Here is a 23,705-nt window from a genome sequence, read left to right on the forward strand (position 1 = left end):
CCTGAATCATGACTTCAGCTGCAATATTTGCTGAGCGATCAGAGCCTCATGGCTACGCATCATTCTATGCTGCTTAAGGAAGCCAGGGCATGCCAAAATGGTGTAGTTGGTGTCTTTGCTCATCCCAACTGCACTTCATCACAATCCAGACTAGCTAAGGTAAGCAGTTTAAAATTTCATATTATTCTTGGACTGCAGCCTGTGTGGAATTGCTTCACCAATACCAAAACATCCCATCGTGTTAACTCAAGGCTTCTTCTTTTCCTTGCTGACCTCCTCCCCAGTGATGCACCATTTCCATTAGTTATTCCCAGACTTGGCACTCAAACTCTGTCTTTCAGGCCTGATGGACCCTTCTCAAGCTACTCCTTGTCTTGAACAGCAGATGAGCAGCTGTTCTGAGGGACCCAGCTGCTCACTGTGCCCCATCAGACTGCACACACACACACTGATGAACCTGGCTCACAGCAAGAGACCTGGATGGGGGGGCATTCGAAAGTGTCCTAAMGATTTGTGAGGAAGGAAGAGTGTTTTCTTCTAATGTTTTTACTTAATTGACCACCTGACTTGTCTTTAAATGCAGATGATTTTCAGGGGTACCATTGTGGCCACTGTCTTTACTTGACATTAAGTGCAAGAAAATTATCTGGGGATACAAAATCTTATCATGCTCCTTTGGATCAGTAATACACTGGTAGATTTAAAAAGAGTTTTTTGCAATACAGGTGCTTTCATACTAAAGCAGACTTTGTGTGTAAAGGACAAAAACTTAGTAACTGATAAGAACARCCTAAGCATATCTCAGTTGCCAAAGGATAAGGGAATATATGACATGGAAAAGGTATTGTCAAGCTGCTTGCTTGTGACCTCAGTGGAGATACTCATTCCCAGATAAATGAGTTTCTAACTGCTGGAATATTGTTAAAAGAGATAGCTCTTTCACAGCTATGGCTTCTGGTACTTTTTCTGGACCTGACACAGACTATACAGCACCTTGAAGGGCTAACCCCTGAAAATAACCCCAAGGCATGTTCTCATCTCAATTTAATGCTTAGAGTATGAGAGAACCTGGGAATTTTAAACACTTTACATACAGAATTTTACTACAAACACTTACTAAGTAACAGAAACACAAACCACTGCAACCTGATTAAAAAGTAATAAAATAAAGAGAAGCAACACACTATTTGGAGTGAAACATACTTTTTTTTTTTTAAAGAAAACAAACAAAATCTTAAAAGTAGGTAGGGAGGCTCTCAGAAGCCATTAAGTGAGTGACATAAATTAATTTCATTTTGTAAATTGTATCAGGAAAACATGAAAGCTCCCAGAATTAATACAAATAATGAAAAGTCTCAGGAAAAAAATAAGCCATATGCTAGAATGAACATTTATGGTAGTAGGTCAGCATGAAGCAGAAAAGGAAGGTCAACAAAGATAGAGATTGGGTAAATACAATACATTTAAGTAAATGTGTCAGATGACCCACAAATCTGGGCATCCTCATTGCATTTATTTGGGTACCACTGGTTGATTAAAAAAAAAAAACTAGGTAGTAATTTGTGATACCAAATGAAAGTGAGAATAAACTGTACTCTAGACCTGCAGCTACCAYATATGTGCTTTTTACTAATTAAAATCTAGTAACATATTTAAAAAAGCTCATCTTTTATCTTTCCATGAAAACGTACTAGCAAAGATGCAATGGTCTTGCCCACAGCTCTGTATTGGACTTGTAATGAACACATAAACTTGTAACAGGTTTTAGAGACAATGCACAACAAGTAGATTTTCTGCTACGTATTTTGTTAGCACTTTGGAGCCCTCATTAGGTGAGAAAACCCGTTAGGAGACTGCAAGGAGAAAACTATTAAGGCAAGGGAGAAAGCTGCTTTGATAGCTGGAAGGGACCCAGTTCTCCAAGAAAAACTTAGAGAAAGAAAGCATAACAAATAAGTAACTTTATGAGAATAAACATATAAATGGCAACTCAGGAGATCAAGCTACAGGCAATTAAGCCTTTAGAGAGTTCAAATATTTAAAAAAGCAAGAATACAAACAAAAAACCTCTGATGAGTTGTCAGCAGTCAGAGAGCAGTAGCCTGAAGGCTCTAATTAATGCATGCTACTAATGATCATGACGGGTCATTAGACAGCCAAGCTGATATGAGATGCTGCCACACCTCTTTTCCTATACTGCACTAAATGCATTAAGAGCTGAAAGGAATATTAAGAGAGCACAAATGGTAGCTTAACATTGCATAATGATCTTTGGGAGTAGAGGGAGTTCTTAAGTATTAGCTGTGCTGGTCTTAAAAAGTTACATGTCTTAYTGGATAAACAAACTCAGGGGAAATTCATCTAAGCACAAAAATGGTTTCTCCACTGCCTGTGAGGCAGAAAAGAATAAAGCAGAAGAAGCTAAATGGGAATATAGGTATAGCAATGGAATTTCACTGTCTTAATTAAGAGCTGTTCCTGAAACTGGAAATATTTGTTGCAGAAAGGGAGAAAAAGAAAAGCTTAAGTAAAATATGTTGTCATTGCTTTAATTTTACTAATCAAGCASGTTAACAACTTCATTCTGGTGAATTTATTTACATTTTCTCTCGCTATAGCAATACAAGCACTAACTTCTTCTTTAAGTTCAGAAAAATCTCATAGGTGGCTATTTTTTTTCAATTTTGTTTGAACGTATGAAGAAGCCATATTTGGCTTTTACTGAATAGTACTGTATTCAATGCAAGTCCCATTGGTTGATGATAATGTTCATAAAACAAATCTTTATTCTGTGAGATGTTAGACTACAGACAATAGTTCTGAAAAATATTTATTTTATTGKCCAGAAGCAGATATCTCTCTACAAAAAATTCACTGAATAAGTTTCAGAATTCCTCTGGATAATTAAAATCCAAATCAGATTCTCTCTTCCTTTTCCTAAACCCACTACTTCCATACCATTTCCATTCTCAGTGACACTTTAAAGTTAAAAATTTTGATAAATATTTGACCAAGTATGTTATTCCTTTTTTACCTCACTAGTAATAGTAACAACAAACTGTTATGTCTAGGTAAACTGGATTAAATGCCAGATCTTTACATTTAGACTTGTGGATTTTATATACACAAATATATAAAGATACCACACATTTAATAGCATGATCCTTGAAGTGAAAAAGCCTAAACATATCAGAGAAATTGTAACTTTTCCATTGGGATCTACTAATTTTAGAGATATTGAAACTATTCTGTAGCTCTATTCCTAGGGAAGCCAATATATATCAATACATATATACATATATAAAAAATTGTATTTTCATGACAGATGTCTGGAAATTTGCTTAAGTTCAATTATTCAGAAGTACATTCATTTTATTTAGCATTAGTGAAAGATTACCCACTTACCATTCTAGAATGGATTTCTTTGGCATAAAGAGGGAATAAGAACTCAGATTCCCCTTCCAGTCGAAGGCCTTCTTTTGTAACACGCAGGTGTCCCATTCCAGTCTAAGGAGAAGATAAGAGAATTATGCACATTTTATTATTGTYGCTGCATTTATTTTGTGCTTTTTTAATGATTTGATCATTTTCAGTGCTTTCTGCCTCGGGTCTACTGATAAACATACAARCAATAATGCAGTTAAAATTTTGAGAGTTCCTTATTTCTTCCAGGAGTAATTTTCTGTGAGAAACTGCAGGTTTCATGAAGTTATTAAACTTGGTGGTTTTTTATTTTATTTTTTTTTGAAGGGTGGRGTGGAAATACACTATTATAGTCAATATACTTCAAAAAAAGTGTGATTGTATTGGCTGTGCTGAAATAGCACCTGTACATCCCTTCTAAAAATGTAATCAACAACAAACTTACATATGAGCACTGACATAAAACAAACTTTATATTAACATCTCAGTGTTAATTCTTTCAATAATTTAAACCTACAGAACAGACAAAGAGGGTTTTTTATTTCCTTCCATTTTCAGCAATTACTTCTTTTTAATTGTTTGAATTCATTGTTTTTGTTTTTTTTTCTCCTCTAATTGTAGGTCAAGGCTCTATATCTCATTATCATGTACCTTTTCCTCTATCCCTTGCTTCTCATTTTTTGTACCTTCCTCACTCTTTCTTAGCCCCCCTCCCCCCGATTCTAGCCCAATTATTCTTTCCATGTGATATCTTATTTATTTCTTTTTTCTTTCTTTCATCATTATCATAGAACTGATAATGTGAAAAATGTGTGAGGAATTACTTCAGTAAGTACATCTGAGAACTTGCAGGCTTCAGCAGTAAGGTATTTCACAGGTATTTAGCTAGTTTGTAAAGGATTCACCCCTTTCCCCACATAAAAAGTGACAAACTCAGGAGAAAAAGAAATCCGCCAAGTGAAAATATTTYAAGATAACTGCTGCAAACTACAAGCAGTAGGTGAAAGGGCTAATTAAAAAACAATAAACCCAAAAGGTTTTTCAATTCCAAATAGTTTTTAGGTTGTTCTCCACATAAGCAAAAGATATACATAACAGGTCACTGATTATGCATCAATAAATTGTTCACCAAATGAATTACGCTTACCACTGATAAGAGTTCTAACTGAAGAGACTGTAACTGTTTTCAAGTATATGTTCTGACTAATCAGATTATATGTTATATGTATACATGTGATGTTAAGTAACATGTCAATCCAGCCTTCAATGAAAAATCAGAACTAGTTTTTTAGCAGGCTTGAAAGGAGACAAAGAGAGAAACGAGTTTCCATAAGGTAAGGAATATTCATTCACTCCACTGGAGAGTACAACTACGATTCCTCTGCAGCAAGATTTGCTTCAGGAAAGAGGCTTTTAGAATAGCTGTTTATGGAATCTGTTTTTCAGGGTCAAACATTTTACTGTTTTGAAATATATAATGTACTGACTTTTCTCAGTGGGAACAGACACAATTTCTAAATGCTAGACTGTTGCAAAGCTTTTAAAAAATACCTAGTATACACTGATACAACCCATAGGACAAAACTAAAATAATACCTATGACGAGGTTTAATAACAACGATTCCTAGCCAGCACTGATTGAATTAGAAACACGTTTTTCTATTAAAGTCTATGGACAGTTTTTTCTAACCTGCAACACCCCAATGCTACTAAAACACACAGGTTTTAAGACAAACACTTTTGAAAAATATGACATGAAATACCAGAATATTCCAAAGAAATAACACCAACAAGTATCTCCTCTTTAATTAACCAAATTTAGTGTCTGATTATTTGCTCTGACTTCATGCCTTTTTCCATCAGGTGAAAGTAAGTTATATTACCTATCAGGTTTAAACAGAGTTTGCGYAGTTTTATGCAAAATACATCGTTTATACTACTTAACTAAGTAAGTAGTATATTATAGAGTAAGTACAAAAAAATGGCTTTGACAAATCTGAAATTTCAGAAGGCAGAGGAAGAAATGGCAATTAATTCTTTCTCTGAAGCAGACTGGGGAAAATTAACAAACTCTGGGTGGCAATCTCTAATCTGCCCTTTGCCAGGAAGAAATTTTTAGTAGAGAGAAAAAAAACCCCCAAGAATTTATGTGAAAAAAGATCATGCAATTTACTCTTTCTARTGGATCCAGGTTTCCCAGCAATGATAATTGTGAAAATGCTATATAGACAAAGAAATGTCTTTGACATAAAGAATACTATGTCATATGACAAAACTCGGCACTTTTAACTTATCTAAAAGTTCCTATATTTCAGTAAATCCAGTCATATCACTCAGGATTASCTTGTATAAGTATGTCCACCAGTATGTCCTATTTTCTTCATCAGATATTTAATTTAAGCATTGACACAAAGCTCACATTCTCACATATTTGCCTAACAGTCTCATTGTCTATTCTCACTGACCACTTGGGAAGTGCAAAACCAGGGAAATTTAGATTTGGGTTATGTGCATACATGACTACCCGTGATGACTAACACAAATAAACTTAGTAAAATGCATGCAAACATTAAAAATGTGGATTTCATATAATGATCCTCACTTCTGTTACCTTTGTGACTGTAAACAATTATGATGTTCTTAATACCATGATATTTGAGCATCTTAAGATTGCAAAAGCACTGAGTTATGCAGTACTGTAAGATAGGGCCTTTATGCCCCTTTTATAACTGGCAAATTGAAGTTACATGGAATATAAGAGAGAGGTTTAGGATAAACARCCATCCTAATGCACAGAGATCCATTGCTATGTTCCATGAAAAGGCCAAGCACAATGTTCTCTCAACAGCCAGTGGTTGTGCARATGTTTTGCAAGTCTGGATTCTGGTTATCCTCATGCTGGTGGCTGTCAGTGCTTGAGTTTGCTGGCCCTGAGCTGTAACACATTGCTGTACATACAGACAGAGCTGAGACTCACATTTTCTAATTATTGAAAGCCCTCAGCGAGGCAGGGACACAGCTGTACAGAAGGGAATGATGAAACAGCATCTCTGTAGACAGCAATCAGGTTTTATTGCTGCAAGGAGTTGACCAGCATGGAAAATGCTGGCAGCTGCCAAACCCTCATGCACCAAAGATGCAACTTAGCATTAGTGTTCACAGAGGTGTGACTAGTTTTCATCTCAGAACTGCTTGACTAATTCTAAATGGAGCAACAGGATATCTTCAACTGCAGTAGAAGCATTTTTCCATAATTTGAAAATGTTCCCAAGCAGGTAAGTGCTTGAAGGAAGAGAGACAAGGCCTTCTACAAAAAAATTCAATCTCTGATTCCTCATAAAAGCTCATCAAAAGACTCCTTGATTGAGAAGTCCTAGTCTAAACAACATTTGACATCTGGCTTTTCAGAGAATTACCTACAGAGGGATACCCAAACCAGCTGAAATGAGTAGCCACCACTGCAGAATCCTAGGCAAGATGCATTACATTGTGGAACATCTGGATGGGAGGACCATGCTGGATGTGTTATCAYTCTCTTAGACTCCAAACACAAACTCCAGACTACTACGAGTGGGAAGCAGGCAGATACAGCTCTAGGGCTCTGGCACTCAGTGAAGCTCTCAAGTAGCTGAGCCTCATGCTGCCTATGGCATGTGGAATCAAAGAGCATCAGATGATTTATTTAGGATTTATCGCCCAATAATACAACAATGTAGGTCTGGTGCAGTAGGCATGTGGCCCTTAGCAATGAGGACGAGGCATGGGGAACATTCATCCATTTTGTGAGTATTTCCAGTCACCTAACTTCAATTAATAACTATAGCTTGTATTTTYCTACCAACATTGAACCTGATACACACGTGGGCTCATTATACTTGGGTAACCCACTCTTCRTATCATAAGCTATACCATAACACCTCTCATCATCACTATTTCTGCACCTCCTCAGCATTAGACATAAATGCAGTCCTCACACTCCTCTGAATAAGAGAAATTGATCTTCTGGTCTGYGTATCAGCTAAAAGCTGCACAGGAAGATGTGTATTTTCTCCTTTTGGGGACTGACCAAATATTGGAAAAATTTGGCCGACCCATAGATTAGCATGGTTACACAAAAAAAATACTCCCAGTTGATCCAAACATTGGTTTTAACAAACATTCAATTCAAACCAAGCAGCCTCTATCTAAGCAGTTAAAAGCATGTTTGATTTGCAGTATCTACTCCCTGAATTAACTCCCTGAATTAACTTTTCTAAATATTAAAAGTCCACACACGCTGTWGTGGCTCAATGAAATGGATGATGATATTAACTTCAGAGCAGAGAGGATGCAGCATTTCCATGCAGTTAAATCCTTTTCTTTCTTGTAGGATCCTCACATCCTCCTCCTAGGCCAGGCCAGGCAAAAACCTTGGCAAGTTCAGACCAAGGCATCACTTGTTGTGCCCCAAAGCTGGTTCAGTCAATGGCTTTATAGATCCAGCTTGCACTGCAGCACTTCTGGCAGCAATTACTATTTAGAGAACTTGCTTTGCAAACAAGAGTGTACTGTTTCATTGAAATAATGGGACTGGGGGTAGAGATTGTTAAAGAGCAATGAGCAAAACAGGATTGGTAATGAATCTSATGAAATTCTCTGTTTGACTTACAATATCAATTTTGGAGCTAAGTACGTGTTTGGTATAATAACATTACTGATGCCTCATCTCATTTTCTGTTGCAAGGACTTCATTTGCTGGGCTCAGACAGAGGTTATCTGACTCATCTCTCAGATGACAGTGGAGTCATTTCTGTCAAAGACATTGGTCAAATCAGAGCCCTCAGCAACAGCAAGCAACCCTGGTACAGAAGTTAGTCTCACCCGGCTTAGGGCTGGATACCAACTAAAACATCATTTGCAGGCAAAACTAAGAAACGGGTAGAAAATATATCATGATTGGAAAAGTAGATGGCCACTTCGAATTAAACAGATTTGTAAGAAAACAGCTATGAATTACACAAATTATTATACCATTGACATTTGCTTATTTTTTATAACATTTCTTTCATGAAATAGGATTAATATTTAAGATACATACTTTCAAGATATTTTCAGGACCTCTTTTATATTTGTCCTGATATATAGAATAACAAACCTCCTTACTTAARGCATTAATTAAAACAGGTGTTACTGGAGAGGAAAAAATCTATTCTCAAAACAGATTCAGTTTAGCTTAATTTCCTTGTTCAGCAAGGAGCAAATTCTGTCTTTTGTTYTTGCATAGACATTTAAAAATGCCATTAAATCTGTCATTACATCTCCTGTGTTAGAAAAATAGACTACTAAGAAATAGACTGTATTCCCACTGATACATGTATTTATTCAGGAATGAAGTTTTTAAAAGTTGGGTCATTAATTTTATTATCTTAACATTTGTAATCATGCAACTTTGCTAAAGAAATGGAATGAAATATTTTCCTTTGGTTTGTAAAAGCTGTCAAAAGGATTTTCTTAAATCCAGTTTTTAAACTTGCATCTACGCTCTAATCTCACTGTAATCAGATTTTTCATAACTCTTGATCAATATTAAAAATTATTCCAACAGTACATTTTAAACAAGTGTTCCCTCACACCCTTTTATATACACATTATTTGATTCATAATATAATTCAAATTAATCAAATGTTTTAAGAAAATATATTGTATTTATATGAAAATGCTTATAACAAGCAGCAAGTCTTATTTGGTTAACAGCTTCTCTGCAATATCTCAATATCTTTCTATTCAACTATTACTCTTTGCATAAAATATTTAAACATTTACTGTCTGATAGAGATAATAAGAATGACTGTAGCCTGATTGGAGGCAAATTATATTTAACTTTCTAGAAAAATAGCAAAATACAGCTGTTTAGGGTTATCCAGAATGGAAAGCATGGAATGTTCATGTTCTGACATGAAAATTTGGATGAGAATTTGTGAAAAATTGAGTAATTTATTTCATTTGAGTATAAAAATCCTGCAACATTCTCAAAATGGTAACTAATTCCGTGGAGCACCCACTGTTAAGCACAAAATGCTTGCAAAGGCTGTACAAGTTCACTAATATATATCTTTKCAGTGAAGGAGAACTCTCGCTGTAAGTGTTCTTAACTGTACATTTTCATCACTGTCTGGTCTGGTTTTAGGTGTTCCAAATGATTAAGCATCTCCAATTTAATAAGGCATGCTATTACACAGTCTGCTAAGTCTCACTGTCAGAAAGCGTTATTTGATTTTCAGTTAAAATTTTGCTTTCTTAATTCATTACATTCCTAATTTCATAATTTTGTATTTCCTTAAGTAATTCCCTCCATCTTCAGTGCCTGAATTTAACAAGAGCTTAAATAGTTGTTTACACAAGTATTTGATTACAAAGTAATTTGAGATTGAGAGCAGTATCATTATCAGCCAACTAATATGTATATCTAGTAAGATTATAAATATTTTGCTTTTCAACATCTTATTAAATGAAATATCAACAGATTACTATTGCCTTACTGAAGACTTCGAAAACTAATTTTAAAAAAAATTAATACATTGTCTATATTCATTTTTAATGAGAATTTCAAAAGTTTTGAAGGGTGCTATGTCTCTGACAGAAGTTTCTGGGAACAGCTACACGGCTAGAGTACTCAGAAATTAAAAATAAGCCAAAGGAAGAAAATAATATTTGGAAAACGCGGCATGTTTTTGTGTAACTGTGGCAATTGCCTTATTTATTCCAGTGACAGAAATTTATGTGCATAAAAGAGAACCTGAAAGCCCACAATCTGGCTTAAGTGTGCCAAAACCCTCCCAGTTCTCATTGCCTTTGTCTCTATATCCAGCTGAGGTGCAGGCACAAGAGCAGGTTTAACATTTGTYCTGTTCTTAGGAGTAAACCATGCTTAGGATATGCATTGTTGGACTGGACATTGTGTGCCCTCCACAAGTTACTCCCTGTCATGATGAGGTGACTCATGGGCTGTTCTATCAGGACCTGACTTTCTTTTTGCTGGACTCAAACCCAAGTAAGGTTTGATCCGGACAGCAGGAGAGCTGGAGATTGAGAGCAGATTTGAATTATGTTTGACTAACAGAGCATCCAAAACTATAAAGAGCTGTCTACTTCTCTTACACTGTGCTTACAATTTTTGTCAGAGGAAACTCTGGACTGAAGAAAGGCAACTGGTTATCCTGGTGAACACTGTAGTTGCACTACTATCTGTCCTTATCAATATGAAATACAGTGCAACTTCCTTTTTTATTCCAGGAGACCATGATAGCTGGACCATGATAGCTGGGGTATCCACTAAAATCCATGGAAAACATGGCATTCTCCATCAGAGGCTAAAAAAAGTTAGGAATAATTTTTGGCACACAACTGTTCAYGGTGTTATGATAATGTAGCAGAACTTAAATAATTAAATAACTGAATTAATGAGGGGTTTCTGAATAAGATTTTCCAGAGCATTAGGAATGGCAATCATCTGATCAGGTGCATTTTTCACACCTGAGGTTTAGAGCACCAGCATGACAATCCTGGACTAGGAATAGCCTGACCTCCAGCCTGAGCCTTGGAAGCACTGAATGGTACCCCCAAACTGGTACAACCTTCTGATTTACTGAGCAAGCATTCTGTCACCTCTTCCAAGTTGCTGAAAAGGAGGACAAGAYGCAGGACAAGACAACTGCAAAGCTTATTACCGCCCTCCATGTAGACCACAACACATTAGTAACCACCTTCTGAGTCTGACTATCCAGGCAGTTCATTTCTTATACTGATCTCTCTGTCCCCTCCTCATGGCTGTAATGTCCTAATTAGGGTACAGGAATATTGTGGGAGACAGTCAAAAGCCTTGCCAAAGTCAAGGTAAATGACATTTTGTGTCCTCGCGCCATCCATAATTCCAGACATTTTATCATAGATGTCAACTGGATTGGCYAGGTATCATTCACCCTTGGTAAACCCATGGTCTCCTTTTAAGGACAAACACAACACTTACATTCCCTCAGCTATTGAGGATTTCCCCGCTCTCCAAAACCTTCCAAACATGGCAGTGGGTAACTCTGTGAGAAAATCAGTTCTCTCTGCACCAATGGATGCAGACCATCTTGTTGCTATTTGCCCTTTGTAATTCTTAGCTGCAGCTGAGCTTTGGCTTTCCAGACACAGAAAGCCTGACACCTCTCAYGGCCCAGACAAAGTTTCCAAATTTCTTCTGTCTAGCCTGTCTTTGCTGCCAACCCTTCCATACTGCTTTTTGCATTGAAGATCCATCACAAGTAACCTGCCTAGCTAAGCCAGGATATTTACTTTCCTGAATATCAGGACTGGTAATTGCTACTGTCCTTAAACTTGATKGCACTTTTCTGGGTAACTTTATCCTTCAGATCTGGCTCCCATGGGGTTCTGTGAGTAGCACATCCAGCTGTGCACCACCTTTAATTATCCTATCCAGAAACTGTTGCTGGCTCCCTCTAGAAATCTTCACTGCTTCCATCCTGCCATTATGGTCTTTCAGCAGATATCAAAGACATTGAAGTTCCCCTCTTTCAGACCTACTGGATATTTCAGATTGTCCACGGGATTTCTGACATCCTTGAAGCCCTAAACCCCTTAAGACTCTTATTTCTAAACTCTTAAAAYTAGCAGTCCCCTTTAGTGCCCAGAAAGCCTCATTATATTAAAAACAGARTCTGGAATTTCCATTGCATGCAAAATGTGATATGTTGTCTAGGCTAAAAAACCCAAACTCTTTTCAAACTGATTTTGTGCAAAAATAATGCTAGTTTTTATATTACTCTATTTCATCTTATTCACCAATCTCAAGGCAAAATTATTTGAACATCTTTTCTGAAGCAGCTGAATATAACGAATTCACAGGTTTCTTTTCTCACCTCCACAAAAAATCTTGAGAATGTCCCTCTGAACTCCAAGAGAGAAAAGGAAAAAAAAAAGAATGAGACATAGCTGATACCTCTGAATTAATGTGCACAATTTGGAGTGCTCACATGTTTTTTAATTGGGGCAGCATGAGAAAAGGAGTATATTCTCTGTTCCGGTCATTCTCTTTTAGTCTACATTTTATAAAATAAATTGAAATGAAACAATGAAATTCCGTTCAACTCTGTCATCTACATTTAATGCCAAAGGCCTCTCAAATACTAGAGCTTAGAAAAGTTTCTGTCTTTCATCAATCCAAACTCTTACAAGGAGATCAAAATSGATTCATCTTGCAGTATATCTATGTCTGGTTCATGTTCTCCTTTATCAGCTTTACTTCTTTGCTAGTATTTATCACATTGTCTGGTTTTATGGAGTTAAGGCAGGACAAGTGTACATTAATTCAATGCCAGAGCTTGTTGAAGCTCTGCTCATAATTTCATTATTATTTTAATCTGGATCTCTGAATAGACATAGTATGTGATTTTTCTACATTGCAAGTTATTATTTAATAATAGATTCAGGGGTGCTTTGTAGAAAAAGAGAMCGCTTTTTATACTACAAAAAGAAACTTTGATGTCTAAATAGCAAGTTTGTTAKGTTTGAGTGGGCTTACGAAAGGCCTGTGCTATAGAACGATGTCCATCAATCACTAAAGCCCCAACACCCCTATTACCAAAAAAMCATTTTCCTAATAAAATTACATACTGCAGTCATGCTATGCTTAAGGTTTTCTTTGAGCATAAAGATTCTATGATAAAAATATATTTTAAAATGTCATGTTTTTTCAACCAGTTGAAACGTGTTTTATCTACCTTAGTGAAAGTACAGCTTGTTTCTTGTATTAATCTACTGGGAAAAAAGCTGTTAMTATCTTATTATCTATCAATATTTCAATATTGTTAAGAGTGATAACATTTTATCGTATTTTTCAAAACTAGGACCAAATATTTTTAAATTATTAGCTAAAAATACAATATCTGTTATGAATATGAAACACAATAAGTCCTATAATCTCTACACAATATACCTAGAACACATAATTAATAAATAAGTGTTATCACAGTTGACAGATTAATATTTGCTAAATAATTGATGATTTCAGAGTATAACATTTCACAATTACTTTTAAATTCTTCCCAATCATGGGAATGCTTAATTGGATATGTGTGATACACATGAATCAGCTCATTTTCTAGATAGGAAATACTTGTCAAGCTTGGAAATCATGAATCTTAAAAATCTAATTCTGACACAATATTGATACCTCTCTTTTCAAACAGTAACAAAAAACTTGGAGGCATAAATGCTTAATTCCATCAGGAAAAGGGTTTTATGATAGTATTGGTAATTTCTATGACTGTTACACTAATTCTTTACAATTGGTGTCTCCTTAGACACAGCAAAGGACTGTGATGCTTCAATTATACCTTCAGACTTTGAACTTGCAGTAAACATCTTTCTTAAGACTCAGTGCTAGCAGTGCTTCTCTGTGATTCTCTTGGTGATATTTCTGGTATCCTCAGTTACTTGCCTTGAGAGATGGAGTCCATTTAAACAACACCCAGTAAAAAAAGTTCTCCGTTCTTAATGATGTCACATACACTTTTGTTGAGGATTGTGACATACAAGTGCACTTTTCACAGATATATTTATAGTTGATAYTTAGCAGAATTTCAGCATTACTCTAAAATTATCCCAAATTAATGAAGGATTCACAGTTAAGTCACTATCCAATTGGGCATATCAGGCATATAGATTCTTTAACAAATAACTAAGAAACTCCTTTTGAGCAGGGGATTCATAGCCCATTCTGTGAAATAATGTGAGCCTGCACTGCTAGAGCTGTTACTACACTGCTCTTGTTGCAAAAGCAGAAGGAACTGTCCCTCAGCAGATCAAGGCATTGTACCTTCCACACAGGCAACTATGAGGAGATAGGTGTTCCCAGAAGCAGACTTCCTAATGTTACCTTTTTCAGTCCTGGCTGGTATCAGAGWAGGAAATACTCAGGCTCACATGCAGAAATCAAACCAACTTACAATAATTTTTAAAACTCCTTAAAAATAGAACCCTGAGCCACACAGAAAATTAAAAGTTGTTCATGTTCTCTGTTATTTATAAMAAGCAGGCACTAAAAGCATATCTTTAATATGAACTGCATAAGAGAAAAAATTATATGTGATGTAAGATATTCTGCACTGTAATCTGTAGCACAGTAACAGTGCTGTGAAGAATTTATGTGGGGGAGGACCCTTCACAGGAATTCAAGCACTAAAACTGTATTAGTAAGAAGGACTTAAAATTAACATGCACTCTTTTTACTGAATCTAAAAATATTTATATTAAGATAAAGTGGTCTTCATTTAGTGACAGAGGTGCAATAACAATAGATAATAGTAACTTCAACACTTTCTTCAGTAACAGAGATTTATTATTATAGAAATTTATTATTATTATTSTTTTTCTTGTAACAAGTCTATTCAAATCATCTGTGTATCACAGCTGCATGTTTGGAGTGAATTAGCTTAGCTTCAATATTCACTGATGCATTTTATCGCATTCTGACTAAAGTTATATCTTGCAGACTACTGAAACTTACCCTTTAATCTACTACATGCAAAATTACATTATAAATATTAAAATATATATGACAGTGGAAAGTTATTACATTTATATATTTATTACATTATATATTACATTATATGCATACATTATTTATTACATCATATATAGCTGCTTAGCCTCAAGCATGAAGTAGTGATAATTAACTCAGAGCTGTAATTAACTGGGCAAATAAATCGTTACATTTTAGATGCTGCTAAAAAGTAAAAAGGAGCTAAAAAACCAAAACAACAGTGAGCAATATTTTAACTAAGGAATTCTGTATGAGATAMAATTACAACAAATGCTTTTATAAAGTATCAACCAGCCAGAGACTATGAGACAACAGTTAAATATATTCTCCTAGAATAGTTTGAATTCTCTGCAATGTAAAGCATCTACAACCTCAGTATTTCAAAAATTATTACCAGTACAGAAATTCCATATGARGAAATACGTTCAAGGATAGATATTTCTAACATATTTTCAACCAAAGTACAAATCAGAGTTGAAAAGAAAGAAAAAAGAACCATCCATTACCTACAGAGAAGCTGGTGTAATACAAAATAAGTGAAGTAGTGCGGCAGGGAAGAGAAGAAAATAATGGAAAATTAAAGAGGGCACTTACTGGGGAAAACCACATCACTTTGAGAATCCAAATAGTCAAAGAAAAATTCACAACCAGGATGATAAGCAGGTGGAGAACAAACAGGTAGAGGCAACGCTTTCTCCAGCCGTAAATTCCAATTTTGTAGATATATTCATTCTTCGGCCTCTCTAGGCAAGTGCCTGGTGTTGTTGTAGTATATTGTTCACGTACCATCTGCTATGTAAAGGAAAAWAGAAAGGAAACTTCTTAGCTGCTTAAGTGACAATATTTATAAAACTCCACGGAAAACAGGAAGATAAAATTGTAATAGCAAGTTACTAGAAACTCTTATGAAGTTTTACCTAAAAAGCATTTTCATCATGCCTCATTCAACTTACATCTTATTTTTTGATAGACACAATATGGTGTTTTAATACATGAACTGCACTAACTATGGTTTTCAGGAGGCTTGAATTGTTTCATCCTATAAAGAATGGCAACACTTTCCTGCCATTTGTCATAATATTCTAATTCTTCCATCAGAAAATATTGCAAGAGGTCATATCATAATCTACAGCTCACAACTGTGTTTCAGTTGGAATGCCAATATATACTAGTCTTCAGAATATGTACGTAAAGAAATGAAATGATTCTTTATGATGTACAGGGAGTAATGATTTCTTAATTAATCAGATATTCATATTTAAAGACATATCAGCAATAAAAACATTGCCTACTGGGTTTAAACAATATCACATTATACTGTAGTTCTTAAAGAAGCATTGTTTGAATTTAAAGGAATCTAACAAGGCTACACATCCTTAAAATGTCACAATATTCACTAACTTCCACCCTTACAGCAGAGAGATCACCAAAAATCCAAACCATTCATTAAAGCTTACAATTTCAGCCAAAAGAATAAAAAATCTGAAGCTGAAGCTGCTTATCAAGAACAACAGTGGGCAATATCTGTCTCATTTGCACCGAGAGAAAACAAAAAACCCAACCCAATCATGGATGTCAGAAAGAAAACACATATTGTAAATTCAAGCCCTTCCCAGGTCAAGTACGTCCACAGGCACCTCACACTCAAAACCAGGTCAACTTTTCTACAACATAATGCTCCCAAAAGAGACTGTCTTCAGAAAGGTTTCACAGAAGGTCGCCTCACAATTCTGTACTTCTTCCYATCAATACAATCACCATGCTCTGCTCACAAAGGTTTCCAACATGATTAAATTACATCCTTGCCTCTATTCAACTTTCTTGTAGACCCATCCTGTGTCTGTAACTTGCTTGTGGCTCTCAGTTCTAAGCCTCATCTTAAGAAAGATGTCATCTTTTGTTCCTGTAGCTTCCTAGCAAGAGAGTGCCATGTAAGTTTAAAATTGAACAGAAGTCTATGCATTAGCTCTTTGTATATATGCAGTAGTCATCTTATTTCTGCACTTCCACTAAAAARAAATTGAATTAGTTATTTATTTGTATTAAAAAATTAGACCAAATCAATGGCAGTTCATAATATAACTTTGCTACAGATACTATGATACAATATTAGAATTAATGTTTTTCTGCTATCAGTCTCAGTTGCTCATAGACTGTGCATATAAATGTTTTAATTGCAGAAAATAGTATCATGATTTATTACTGAAGAATCACAGACTCCAAAATAACTTGGCTTAATATTAATGCAAAACATTGTAGATTTACAAGATGTTACTTAACAGTCACCACGTTTGTTTAAAAATATCAGATTGTGTACTTCAATTCTGCATATTACTCAAGCACATAGTACTGATTACAGAATACTGTTTATATATGAGTTGATACTAGTTTCTTTCTGTTTTCTACTTAATTATTGTATAATAAACCATATTACTCACACAGAAGTTTTCCCTTATCTGAAATCTTGTTACCATTCCCATATGTAGTACAACTATGTCCTGGTTCTGGCCAGTACAGGGTTAATATTTGCAGCAGCCAGGAGGGACATGGCCAGGACATGGTCGGGGTGTTGGGTTTCCCTGTGGTGCACTCACATGTGAATCCTTGGTCTCTACTCCATGTCCCCTTCACAGGGCAGATGGCTTTGCCTGTTCCTTGTGTTGTTCCCCACATCTTCAAATTTTATGGTAGAAAGGCCATTTGCGAAAGAGACAATTAATTCTCACATCTTCCAGTTCTTATGCAGCCTCATTAGAGTGATCTCTGAGGTTGGAATTCATCTCACAACATTAGATACGAACAATTTAGCCTGAATATCTGAGCCAGCCAACCTGGACTCTCTTTATGGTTAATGGAGATAGGTCTCCCTGCTGGGAATTCTTTATCTGACTTATGTGACTTTTAGACATCCAATGATCTGCACCTTAGATGTGTTTAACTTTTCTATATCAGAGAAAGAAAGAGAGCCTCGGATGACCATCTCATATTGTATACCTACATATTTTAGACRTTCCACCCAGAATGATTTTCCAAAGCATGAAATTTAACAAAAAGCTAGGACTTTTTGGATTCCTTTTCTCCTCTGTTTCATTTTTACCCTGTTGTAAAATGTTTATTTTATGAGTTGAGGGTTTTATATATCATGCATTATGTACTGCTGTTTAATGAGGTGAGGTCAAAATCCATTAGGCATTCCAGCAAAAWGCGTATGAGTTTTGTGATTGTTTTCTGCCCTTCAGAAATTCCACAGGGGACATCTCCCAGCACAGCATTGTTCCCGGCAGGATTTTTTTTTTTCCTGACAGAAAACAGTTCTGTTGTTCCTGAGCATTATTAATTCTGCCAAAAATTGCTTTGGTCACAATAAATGGGCAATGCTGGCCTAGACAACTGAATGCCTTGAGAAGGATTAAGTTTTTCTCCCTAATATAATCTTTCCTGATTTTTAAGAGAATTAGAGTCYTAGTACCAAGCAATTACAATGGAAATCCTTTCAGAACTGACACTGTCAGACTGTTAATCTTGGAAGAATTGACCTTCCATATTACTGACTTACATGTTCAGAAGCTGAAATCACACAGGAAAATACCCTCAAACCTGTCTARAGAGGCCAGAGAGAAATCTGTTTATTAGTCTGGGAAGTTTTACAAATCTGGGCTGAAAGGCAAGCCTCAGCTAGACAGACCTCATAGCTATCTTGTCAAATCTGCCAAGATTCAAGATAGACTCTCAGAAGAAGGAAAACAGATATTTATTATGATGAAAAATGTGATTTGTAAATGGAATAACCATGAAACTGTAGGAGTATACCAAACAGGCACCAAGAAGGAAGTGGTGACACAGACACTTGGATGGACACAAGTTAGCTGGAGAAGCAAGAAACCTACAGAATGCACGTGCCTTTGGTAAATGTTATCTCTATATTATTTTAGAAGGAAGCAGCACACAGTGACTAAGAGTAAGAAGCACTGGCAACCTACAGAACAGATAAAATGACAGTTGAATTTCAGAACTAAAAAAAAAAAAAGAGAAGAGTTTCTTACATCCTTCAAATGGGCAATGAAAACAGGTCCTATTTGTATCAGGTCACAGTACCACAGTAAAACAACTACTACAAATAAACTGCTTAATTGGAAGTGGAATGTCTTGGTGTTCCTATTCACGGGCTAAYACAATCAGCACATTCCTTACAGGTAGATTTGGCCATAATTCACAGCATCAAGCTCTATCATGATAGTTTACTATTTAGAAGTATCTTCTAATTGTCATCATCTATTTTACTGGGATCTATTTAAATCCAATTCATTCCTGCCTTTTTGCTGATTTAAACCAGATACTGAAAGCTAATTAGCTGCCAATTGATTTTTCATAGATTTTAAATGATAGATCAAACTTGTGAATAATTAGTAACACTGCAGATTTTTGACCTCATGAGACTTCTCATGTGTTCAAGCACTTTATGTGTTGCATGTAAGGCATGCCTGTAGTAATACATATGAGCTGCCCATGAAAGAGCTCTCAGTGGGTTCCTATAGCTGCCCTCTAAAAATAYTTAGCTGTGACAGAATATTTCCCTAGCTCTATACCACCTTTTTCCCTGTAAGACTTACAAACTGGTCTCTGTCGTTTGAGAGATTTAGARGTCCAGGAGTTTTTTACATTAATATTGATTAATGAAAGACATTGAAAAACTGTCTATCATTAATGTTACTGTTGGACTAAGGTTAGCTCGGGCATCAAGTTCAAAAAGCTATTCTGGCATCTCTGAAATATTAATTTAAGACAGCTGTGTTTTTAAAAAGGAATTTRCAAACTTACCTATTAGCCTGCTTAGGAAAGCAAGCCTGAGTCAAAGCTTGTTAATGGTATTATTTTCGGAAATGACTTATCTGTAGGAAATACTGAAGACAGAATACTAGTTCAATTAAAATAAGCAATTTCAGTGTATTTCAACTGTAAAAATAAGGTTCTACTATTTTTGTTCATAAATAGCTGTTATTTTCATGAACATAAAGTTCTCCTTAACACCCGGTTCAGAACTGTACTACTGAAGTACTTGTAATGTTGTCATAAAGCAATTGATAATAACACACATAATTTATATAGATAATATTGATAATAACAAACATAATTTAAATATAGAACTACTTAGTTGGTTAATACCAATAAGAGCTGTAATTCCATTATTAATTATGTCATTATTCACATTTTATATTTTCAGCAAAGAGACAAAAAGCTTGGACTCAAAAGAACCTTCTGAGGTTCAATCAAAGAAGAGCTGGTGAGGTTTCATGATGAAATGCACTAATKATCATGGCATATATGCTCTTCTTCATGAACAGTCATCATGTGTGAACATCAGAAGTACATCAGAACTCCACACTTTTGTGCATTCAGGCATGCAACACTTTTGTCTTTGTGACAAAAGCAGTTCAATGATTAACTAATAGGAAAGAGGTGCAGTTGGAGAATTTTCCTGAAAGACGAAAAACAGTTGAGGCAATCCTGTTGTTCAGAGAAAAAGATGGGAAACCTTTGGAATCCATGTGKAAAAACTCTCAAGAGAAAAACAGAAAGGCAGGGAAAAATCAAACTCTCATGACTAGATGGAAATTTCCATCACATCGTACTTAATCTTGCCCAACCTTGCTTTGTTGAATTTTTTGTATTATATAGAATATTACAGCTTGAATTGTAAATTAATGTAATCAGCTGAAAAGAGCTGGATCCCTGCAGTGTCATTTGTGGAAACCAGCAAAGAAATTCATATGGCCTAGTTAACTGTTTGCATACCCTGCAGTGCATATTTGCATAATAGCCCTGACATGGTCACAATTAACAGCTTTGCAAATTTTAAGTAGAGCTAAAAGGCAGTCACTGAGAGCACAGGATTATATAAATATTATGAAAATAATTATTAATATTATATACATACAATATTGCTCTTAGAATATAATATTAATAGAATATGCTATATAAAATATTATTTGTCTAGTAYATACCTACTCTTGAATCTCATTTACAAAAAWAAATTAAAACTTTGTTTTCCATCTTTCAATTTGAAGTAAAAAGACTAAGCAAAAATATTACACAGACTTTTTAGTAAATTATTTTCTATTTTTCCATTCTTTATAAGCATTTGAAAAAGTAGCTAATTTATGGTATGAGAAATCCCACAGCTTTACATTTTATGTAAATGCCTGAAGCGTTCTAATTAAAAAAAAAAAAACTCCCTCTGAAATTCTGTCGCCATTACAGTTAAGTGACCTTGAGTACCGCAATGTAAAAGGAAAATCAAAAYCTCGCAATTATTACTTCTCTGAGTTTTTCAACAGATATGTTACTGTGTCTATGTAGACAAACAAAAACTTTTTCAAGAACACAGAAATTTAGAATAACTGATGTGGAAATGATTGAATGATGATGTGGGTGAGGCTACCATTTAAACCCCATGGAGCTCTCATCACTATTACAGATATTAGAAATAATCCTTTAAGAAGAGAGAAAAAAGCAGACTGTACAGTCACTGTTTTCACTTAACAATGAAAGACTAAGACCCATAAATGGTGACAAGATGATTTAAGTGTTTCCTTACTTACTGTTCTTTGTATAATGAACTTTCATTGTTTCAGTGAGCAAAACAGTCTTTTCTGTTGAATGTYATTCAGTGTTTTTCAACAGGGTCTATTACTACTGAGACATTTTAAAATGTTAAACCTGCAACAGGTAACTAATCTCTTCTTAGTACTATAGTTTTTATTCTCCAACCCATTTGAGAAGAAGATATCTCATGGGCCTTGAGTAACGATAAAAATGCAATAGTGAAAAATTTGCTTTAATGAACTTAATTGTGAAATAATCTTTGCCCCCTAAAGTCCAATACCTTTTTCCCCCCACAGTAGTTGCTCTTCAGCATGATTTATTTTTTCCTTGAAGGACTGTGAGTACACCAGATTCATAATTCACTGCAGTGAATATCAGAACAGAAATTGTTGCAGTTTTCTGACTGTGAGGTTTCTCTTTCTGAAGCAGAAACCAGAGTAGGTTCATTCCTCTAGATCCCTTTTTCTTTAACTGTGCCTTTAAGAAAGTGTTTCTAATTAAGCTAGGTATGAAATGACTCAAATTATAAGTAATTTTAATTATAAGTAATTTTAAGTCTTAAGACTTTCAACAGCTATAAACAGACAAAGCAGAGACTTGCTTAATCTGCCTTTTTTTAACCTCCATAGTGTGACAGAAGGCAGTAATTTATTATAAAACGATGGTTTGCCTATGTCACTGCACCCAGCTGATAATAAGGTGATTAGAGACAGTCTCTGATTCACCATAGAACAATTTTCTCAGAACAGGATCATAGAATCACAAAATATCAAAGTTGCAAGGGCKCTCTGGAGATCATCTACTCCTATTCCCTGCTCATAGCAGGGTTAACTTTGACATCAGAATTGGTTACATGCTGGAATCAAAGGTGCAACCATTCTTTACTAGAAATACATTTTCTTTAGCAGAGTTTTTGAATAGTCCTGTTAAACTCTGATTGTCTACAGTCTCTGTAGCAGGCTTTCAAATATGCTATTTGAAAAAATATTTATATTTTTTTCCAAGTTGTTAGATACAGCTTGGATTCCTCCATTGTGTTGCTACATTTAGCCTACTGTAGGTTTGATCCTTTTTATCCCATTTGCKGTAATAAACACGTTTTTATGATTCTAACTTCTCTTGTCCAGCTTTATAGCTCTACTAGTTTAGACATGTCTTTTAAATATGTATTTAATCTAAGCATCTGATATGATACTTTGAAATAGTCACATGCAAAAATTTATTTTCTTTTTACMGATTATTTCCTTTTTAATTAATGCCCTTTTTAAGTTAAAAAGAATGCCTAARTTTCTTTGGCTGTTGTTACTCCGTCAAAGATACTTACTCTAATATCAACATGTCCGATGCTACAATACACTTGTTAGGAGCAACATGAAACGGACCTCATGCACTGCTCAGAAATAAGTCACATGCTAAAAAKCTCCTTATCTCAGCAACCAGCACTAGCTCAACTAAAAACGTGAATTCCAGTGAACTCCCATACTTGAAGCTGCTTTCCAGTTTTACAGTGTAGGGCAGTTACACACAAYGGGCTCAGAAATCACACAAATGCTGAGAGCATTGAGCACATAAAGACTGCTAAATCCACTGCCACAATTTTCAGCCTTCCCTTCTCAACTTGGTATATGTTCTGTCCTCCCTTACTGATAATGATGAATGAATACAGAAGGAAAGAATTAAGATTTCTGCTGCAGAAGACGGAAAGATTGTGAGAGGATGGTGCAACACAGCTAGCAGGCAAAAGAGAGAAGGAAGTCCCATTGCTCATGATGGGAATGTTTCCCTAAAACACAGTGAAAGCCCTCTCAGTCAGTACCTCAGGAATACCTGACCCACAAACTGAGGCCTAAAGCTAGAAGATATCAATTCACATACATTTATTACTTTAGTTTATAGGAATTGTACAGTTCTGCACCTTAGCAGTATCTTCCAAATACTAGAATGAATCAAAAGGGGATGATSATCTGTTGCTTTTACATTGCTTTTTCTCATACAGGAGCAGAAGTAAGAACGATGAGAAAAAAAGAAATATGATTGCAGAAATGCTAGTGTTAAAAAATCATTTTTGGTAGTGATAATACGCCTGTCTTCTGTA

At 35.3% G+C, this 23,705-nt stretch overlaps 1 protein-coding gene across 2 annotated transcripts in view; it reads right to left on the reverse strand.

Annotated features, from left to right (window-relative positions):
* SGCG (sarcoglycan gamma) overlaps nt 1–23,705 on the reverse strand; it is a 104,767-nt gene that overhangs the window by 35,761 nt on the left and 45,301 nt on the right. The window contains exons 3-4 of one of the 2 annotated variants that reach the window (XM_057366736.1): nt 15,602–15,796; nt 3,406–3,507 (exon numbers count right to left, since the gene is read on the reverse strand). In XM_057366736.1, coding sequence (XP_057222719.1) covers nt 3,406–3,507; nt 15,602–15,796 — 297 coding nt within the window. Of the gene's footprint in view, nt 1–3,405; nt 3,508–15,601; nt 15,800–23,705 lie in introns of both variants that reach the window. The other variant, XM_057366735.1, reaches the window with a different exon arrangement.

This window comes from Malurus melanocephalus, unplaced genomic scaffold, assembly GCF_030028575.1.
Source record: "Malurus melanocephalus ecotype Western Australia unplaced genomic scaffold, MMel_1.1 scaffold_70, whole genome shotgun sequence".
NCBI classification, from domain to species: Eukaryota; Metazoa; Chordata; class Aves; order Passeriformes; family Maluridae; genus Malurus; species Malurus melanocephalus.